This window comes from Limulus polyphemus, unplaced genomic scaffold (assembly GCF_000517525.1).
Source record: "Limulus polyphemus unplaced genomic scaffold, Limulus_polyphemus-2.1.2 Scaffold736, whole genome shotgun sequence".
Taxonomy (NCBI): Eukaryota; Metazoa; Arthropoda; class Merostomata; order Xiphosura; family Limulidae; genus Limulus; species Limulus polyphemus.
This window is the reverse complement of record NW_013666346.1, coordinates 242536-250759: the sequence shown is the minus strand read 5'-3', so window position 1 is coordinate 250759 and position 8224 is coordinate 242536. Positions and strand designations below refer to the sequence as shown.

Here is an 8224-nt window from a genome sequence, read left to right as displayed (position 1 = left end):
TGCAAAGAAATACATAATTTGAAATTTGCTGATTACATAAGTATTCAGCCCCTAAGTCAGTACTTGGTGGAAGGATCTTTGGCAGCAATTACTGCTGTAAGTCTTTTTGGATAGGTCTCTACCAGGTTTGCACAATGGGATGGAGTAATTTTTGCCCTAGCAAAATTGCTCCAATTCTGACAAGTTTGTTGAGGATTGTTGATGGACCGCAATCTTCAAGTTTAGCCATAAATTTTGTATTAGATTCAAGTCAGAACTTTTGCAAGACTGTATAATGTTGATCATAATTTTAATTGTATTACATACATTTTCGGATAAAAAGGCAGGTAAATAAATTCTACGGTATTAAGTGAAATTTATCACTGATCTTCAAATCGGGTCTCCATATCCGTGATGAGCACAGCACAGATAGCCTATTGTGCAGCTTTGAGCCTAACAACAAACAAAACCCTTAAAAAGAACGTAATTGGACATGTATTATTTTTACAAATTTCTAACCTTTTGCTCCAATGTCTCTTTTCCTCTAGCCACAGCATTAACTATGACTTCACCATGCACACTGCCATTTCTACCTGTAGCACAATAAACAACACATAAATCAGTCTTAGAGAACATAGCAAAATTCAGACAGGTAAGTTATTAAAGTACCAAGAAAAAATATTAATAAAATAGTCATTGCAGACAAATGAGGCAATTAAAGAACGTATGCAGACATGTATACAAAATTGACAAACATTTTTATACGTTTATTATATTTATTTGCGTATATATATATGTGTAAACATGATAACTTTAAGTGTTATTATAAGTTCACCAAATATTTGGAAGGGTCCTACAGCAGCACATATAGTTCTGTAATGAAGAATATAAACATTCCTTATAGAATATTACATTACTCATGTCACCTACTGAAGTCTCTAGCATAAGGGGTCCTGAAGTTAGCAGCTTAGATAAAATAATTATTTGATCTGAGAAACGTTTCTTAAAATATTCTCATGTCATGAGAATTAAATCATGCCAGAATTTCTTGTCGTGAGATGTACACGTTAGCAAAAAGTGAAACGCCATTTTCTTGGTAAATTGATAATAATGGTATTCAGAAGTAAGATTTATAAACAATTATTCCATTATGCTGAAATGTATCAAATAATGCAAGATCATGCCAACAACAAAAAGAAAAGGAGTAATGAAGTGAATGATTTATCTCAATACCAGAAGGCCTACTTCCGCATAGAACAATGATGGTGAGAAAACTGTAACAATTTAAATCAGTAAAATAATTATTGGTAATTAGGACTCCCCTTTCTTGGCAGTTAGTATCACCTTTTACCTTGTATGTATTTTAAACGTGACTAAATAATATTCTGGACAAACAAAGCTATGTTTTACAAGAACTGTTGAGTTGGTCCCTCTGTGTCCAGGTTGCCTACATAAGTGGATTACACTGATGACAAATCATACTCTGTTTTTATAACCTTCCGCGAAAAATCAAACAAAAGTGTCATTTCAATGTTGTACATGCAAGAAATAAACAGGTACAACCTAATATAATAACTCTTAAAACAATTACAAAAACAAGGCTAGCGACGTTATTAACTTTTGTTTGTTTGTTTGAAGTTAAGCACATAGCTACACAATGGGCTATCTATGCTATGCCCACCACGGGTATCAAACCTGGTTTCTAGCGTTGTAAGTGGATGGTCTTATACACAATAATATACTTTGTTTTTTTTTTGCTAAAAAATAACTTGAAGGTAGACCTCACCAAAAATCGCTCTAGTAGTTACGTTTTCATAATAAATCATGAAACTATTCATAGTATCATATTAGAATGTATTTGTAAGTTTATTAATTTACCTCAGAAAAAATGATACCAAGTTTATTAAAATTGTCCTGGAAGAGCGGTAAGTCTATGGAATTACAACGATAAAGCCCGGGGTTCGATTACCCGTGGTGGACACAATAGACAGCTTAATGTGGCTTTGCTCTAAAACAAACAATTAAAACTAAAATGGCTGTTGCGTGCATATTTTTATTTCGAAAGTATGTGGTTTTTATATCATGAACTATTTTCTGTCAACTCTACTAAACGCTCCTCTCTTCTTTTTTTTTTCTAGCTTCAGTTTGGAATCGCAATAGCTTTAAAAAGATAACCAGGATAACTACTTATTTTAGTTTAACACGATTCTATTTCACTGTTGATATTGACAACGAAACGTTCTACACTTACCATCAGCTGTTTTGTTTTCAACCAGAAAACTAATGATAAGCCTACTTCCATCTGTTCTAGGTGTAGGTCTAACATAAACAACATCGTCGGCTGAAAAGGGCTTGCTGTACACACGCGCATTCGCAACTGGGTCATTCGATGTACTGTTCTTCTGGAAATGTAACAATATGACAAGCACTTTATAATACACCCTCAAACAAACTGCAGCGCCACCATGCGGTATCTCTAGTGAAAAATTCATATTCACTACGACCATGGTGCAGAAACATGTTAAACAGTGTTCCTAATTTTCATTACGTATTATATGTATGTATGAGAAAATCTTCTAATGTAGGTTTTAAATAGCACACAACCATTCGAACTCATTTCGATTTAATTTTCGGGGAATCCGGTGGTGAGGCACTGGGGGGCACGTGTTCTCCATTTTCATCAAGTATCAAAGTGCCCCTCTGAATGGGAAATAGAGACTTGTGTATAACTATCATGAAAAGTCAGTTTCACGGTTAGCATAGCAAACAAATGTCCCCAGACGTCGGTGCCCACCTAAATTCAAATATGTTATGCCACCTATAATTAATTTAACATAACAGCCAACCTTGAGTTAAATAAGTTACTAGATGTACTCGCGCAGGGTCCCCAAAAGTGTTCTCTTTCAAAAGTAAATAAAACTAAAATTAAGAGTAACAAATATTGCTTTTGAAGTTCGTATGTCTTGTTGAGTTGTAGCCTACAGAGTGCATAATTCTTCTTGTGCGACAGTACAAGTTGCATAGTTAAACGTCCCTTATGTAACGTCATTTTAGTGTCTTCTAACACACTACTGTACAGTGGTGCGAGTGGTTAAAACAGGTGACGTATTCGGGCGGCCTTCGATCCTCTTTCGGGGAAGTTAATAATTTCAACTGAAAAAACAACAACAAAAAAAAGCAAACCTGAAATATATACAGTCTTAATAGCCTATGATACCTTTAGTGTGTGTATTTTATCAAAGTATCATAAAACATAAGTTTTTAAAAAGGGGTGGGCAACTAGAAATGTATGTAGTATCATAGTTTCACTCAGAAACTCTTCATTAGTATTATCATGTAATTCAAACAGCTTTTGAAAGATGTCGCCACTATACGAAATTCGTTGGTTATAAAATATTTTAAACTAACAGAATAATTATTATCTGTAGTTGTTTGGTTAGGGGTTTGCTCTTCCATGTCATTTTTTAAAAGTCACTTTAAATAGAACAATAAAAAAACATGGTTAGCATTCCTGAACAGGTAACGTAACCGTAACACTGAACAGATAATGTAATCGTGACACTGAACGGGTAACCTAACATGACACTGAATTTGCAGAGCCTTTCATGTCTTGGTTCTTAGGATGCTCGACTCACCAGCTACGGATCTCCGGTTCGAATCCCATCACCGAACATGTTATATTTCAGTCATGGGGTCGTTATAACGTCATGGTAAATCCCACTATTTTTATTACAGAGCAGCCCAAGAGATGGCGGTGAGTGGTACTGACTAACTGCCTTCCCTCTATTCCATCACTTAGGGACGACTGGTGTAGAAAGCCCTCGAGTAGCTTTGGGCGGAATTCGACAAACTGAATTTGCTGTTAATAATGCTACACAGAGACCACATTACAAATGTTTATTTCTTTAGTAGAAAATATATGATTAATTTTTTTTCATATGAAAATAAAAATCATTATAACTTACCATTTCTTCCGTTGCAACATCCAGAAGTTTCTCAAGAAGTTCTACCACAACAGTACGAAATCTAAATTCTTCGTATTGTATCCATTCTGATATCTAGAAGATTTATTTTATGTAATCGGAAGATGCTATAATAAATTGCACTAATAAATTGATAACAATTTAGGATTAATAAATCAATCTCTTAAAAGTTTAAATTATGAACACACCAAGCGTTAAAAGTGAACATTGGTCTAAAAGTTAAAACTAATCCAGATCCCAAAATATCGAGATAATTCTAGAAACAGGATACGTTTAGTCGTTTAGAAATAAATCTAGTTAATATTAGTCTTTGCAAAAGCAGTGTGTTTGTATGCTTAATTATATTTCATTTACTAATTTATTTTTATTAGACCGGATACGTGAAAACTAATGAACGACAAAAATATTTCGTTGTAGCCTAGGGAATATTTAATCTCTGATGAAGAGTATTTTATCAGTCTAGAAGTTTGGACAGAATAAACCTTTTTGTTTCCCGCCGTAGTTATTTAAAATACAGTGATTTCACTGTATGGACTATTTACAATAATTCCTAAGAATAAAAACCAATTTTGTGTGAAAAAAGTAAAAAGTACAAATTCACAAATGTAATAGAACTTTATAGGTTTTGATGTAACGTCCTTCAGTTACCACTAATAACCTAAAAACATCATGTTTTTGAATAACTTGTGAACATACGGTTACAATTAATTATTATTTAACAGTCTAGCTGGTAAAGTATTTATGAAATATTTCTTTTCTTTACCGAAACGTGTAATTGTAGTGAAAAGAAGGAAGGATACGTTAAGTTTCTACGTCATTCACGGATTTTGTCTATTTACTGAAATTACAGTTTATATTCTATTTACACAGCTCTGATTTTGAGCCGCAGTGGAGAAATTAAGAGGAATATGAAAAATAACGTTTCGATGAAGAATTAAAAAACTCGCAAATAATAAAATACTGTTGATGGCCATCTGTATGGACGAACGATATACACATTGTTGAAACAATGAACAACTAATGATTCCAGCTTACCTCTAGTCCAGGAGCGTAGAAAACGATTGTTGTAATACCAATCTTCACATCCGTGCTTAGTGTATCGTAGTTATACTCCTTAGGAAAAGAAGAATAGGGAACTTCCTGCTACCTCACCCCCCACAGAAAAAAAAGTAATGTTTTAATTCTAATTATTTTATCCCCTTCTATATTATGTTCAAATTACACTCAGTCTTCAAGAATTTAAAAGCACTTTACTGAATACGTCATTTTACAGCATTTATTCACAAACGGATGGAGAAGTGAGTTCATACGTATGAATACACACATACATGTTTGTAAATACTGTTTAATACACGATCTTAACTATAATATTTTGTACACCATTACACAGTTTAAGTTTATACGGTAAAGAGAGAAAAACTTGGTACGGTGTTCGAGGGTATTTTGGAATATATTGGACGTCAAGACCAGCATACTGTGTCATCTGTTCTATTATTGGTCGTAGATATAGCTCCATAAAAACATCTATAAGACCACGTTCGGATGTAATACATGAGTAGGGAAAATCTTATTTGTCTTAACTTCTAAAACAATGAACTTACAAGGTCGTCCCCCGGTTTGACAGCGGTAAGTTTAGGAACTTACAGCGCTAAAATCCGGGGTTCGATTCCCTGTGGTGGGCATAGCTCCACCCTCAATGGCACAGCGGCAAGTATGCGGACTTATAACGTTAAAACCTGGGTTTCGATACCCGTGGTGGGCACAGCACAGATAACCCATTTTGTACATTTGTGTTGAACTACTACAGACAAACAAAAAAAAACCTTATCTAGTTTGAAATCAATAAAAAAAATTAAAAACATGTTAATTAATTTATGTGTGTGTGTATATCTAAAATGCAAGAATTGGTAATATATTTAATAGTTACTCTGAATATAGATTTTCCTATTGGACAGTACTGAAGCTGACGTGCAAGAAAGTGTAGCTATCACGATTAAATGGCATATCACATCTTAACATGGCATACAAATTACACCGTTTACACTAAATCTTAGTGGCGTAGAAACGCTTTTAGTGCAGACCAAATACGTAAAAGATATATTTAAGCAAATGTAAAATTTGAACTGTGTATTTATAAGCATATTGATTACAAATCCAAAGAATTAATCATCTTTCTACACCAAAATCCGGGGTTCAATTCCCCGAATGGACAGAGTGCAGGTAGCGTACTGTGTATCTTTGCACTAAGAAAAACAACAACAATGTAAAACAACTTACAATACCATACTTAGCCCTTTCGTAATATACAGTTATGGTCTCTATATTAACTTGTTGGAAAGGGTTCAGAAGAGTTTTTAGAATGATTCCGGCGATGAAATGGATATCTCATAGGGGTAAATTAAAATCTCTTAACTTATTGTCCCTCGGTGGGTCAGCGGTAAGTTTACTGACTTACAACGTTAAAATCCGAGGTTCGAATATCCGCGGTGGATAGTCCTTGTGTAGCTTAAGAAGAGAAGGTTAAGAGGTGATCTTATTGAAGATAATTTGAGGGATCAATAAGATAAAGGCCTCTGAGTTCTTTGTACTACATCTTCAATATAACAGGACGAGAGAACACGAGATTAAGAATTGGGAAAACAGGCTAAGCTTAATAACTAAACTTAATATTACGAAAACTGTTTAATCTCGTTTAAGTCTTTAAGTTTTTAAGTGTTTAAGTCTAAGTTCAAGGAAGGTCCAGTTCAATCTACACTTTGATCAACGTGTGTTATTCGGAATACTAAGTTTATTTATTATATCCTATATTGTACAGCTATAAAATATGAGGAATTGAATTGTGGCCAACGACACTCTTTCTTCATTTCACCTATCCATGTATAGGTTTTTCTCACAGTGACTGCAAAGCACGTTCACAACAATTTCTTTGAGGTGAAATAGCACTATATATATTTGCCATATATATATAGTGCTGACGACGCCTTTCGCTCAATAACAGAACTCATCATGCCGGCTTGGCTACGACAAACATATAGTAGAGGTCTAGGCACAACTTATATTATTAACTTACATGAACAACAGCTGTTTTGGTGTCGTAGAGGGTGAAGTAAAAAGGACTCAAAACCTCATAGATACTAGTTAGGACAGTTTGATTTTTTTTAACAGGGTGATTAACTTATGGAATGAGTTGCAGTCAGTAGTGGAGGTGAGCACTTTACAGGGGTTTGAAAAGGGAATCAATGAGTTCCCGAAAGATAAAGAGCGCATTTACATGTTTCTGTATATTTAGTTGTGGATGTGTAAGGACAACGTTTAAGGACCAAATGGTCCCTTGTTGTCCGTGTATTATATTAAGATGTGTAAAACAGCGAGTTTAAAACGTATTTTGGTACATTTGTTTTAAGAAATTCTAAATAAAAATAGAATCATGTAAAACATAAGATGTCTAACGAACACACAGGAATTTTGAAAATACAGATAGGGGTATCGAAGTTACTCAGAATATAAAAAAAATGCAGTCTTACGTTAAAATATTTGACATACAAATAATAGGTAATTATCGTTATTGTAAGTGAAAAAAAATGAAGATTAAAGATTTTTACATTTTTACAATTTACATGATGCAGTAGGGCTGGGTTTTTTTTGTACTTCTTACTGAGTCATGGACATATATTATCCTGTACAGTGAATTATAATTTTAATAACTTATGAATGAAAACAAAAATTAATATGCTGTAATATATCTTAACCTCACTACATTTGCCATATATATAGTGCTGACGACGCCTTTCGCTCAATAACAGAACTCATCATGCCGGCTGGGCTACGACAAACATATAGTAGAGGTCTAGGCACAACTTATATTATTAACTTACATGAACAACAGCTGTTTTGGTGTGAACAAATCAATTAAATGAATTGTTTATTAACTTACATGAACAACAGCTGTTTTGGTGTGAACAAATCAAGTAAATGAATTGTTTATTAACTTACATGAAGAACAGCTGTTTTGGTGTGAACAAATCAAGTAAATGAATTGTTTATTAACTTACATGAAGAACAGCTGTTTTGGTGTGAACAAATCAAGTAAATGAATTGTTTATTAACTTACATGAACAACAGCTGTTTTGGTGTGAACAAATCAAGTAAATGAATTGTTTATTAACTTACATGAGCAACAGCTGTTTTGGTGTGAACAAATCAAGTAAATGAATTGTTTATTAACTTACATGAACAACAGCTGTTTTGGTGTGAACAAATCA

At 33.7% G+C, this 8224-nt stretch overlaps 1 protein-coding gene across 1 annotated transcript in view; it reads right to left on the bottom strand.

Moving 5' to 3' along the window:
- The window catches only part of LOC111085952, a 46794-nt gene that overhangs the window by 6602 nt on the left and 31968 nt on the right, over nucleotides 1–8224 (bottom strand). Inside the window, exons 5-8 of the mRNA XM_022386930.1 lie at nucleotides 4998–5105; nucleotides 3945–4037; nucleotides 2231–2381; nucleotides 499–572 (exon numbers count right to left, since the gene is read on the bottom strand). Of these exons, the coding sequence (XP_022242638.1) occupies nucleotides 499–572; nucleotides 2231–2381; nucleotides 3945–4037; nucleotides 4998–5105 (426 nt within the window). The remainder of the gene's footprint in view (nucleotides 1–498; nucleotides 573–2230; nucleotides 2382–3944; nucleotides 4038–4997; nucleotides 5106–8224) is intronic.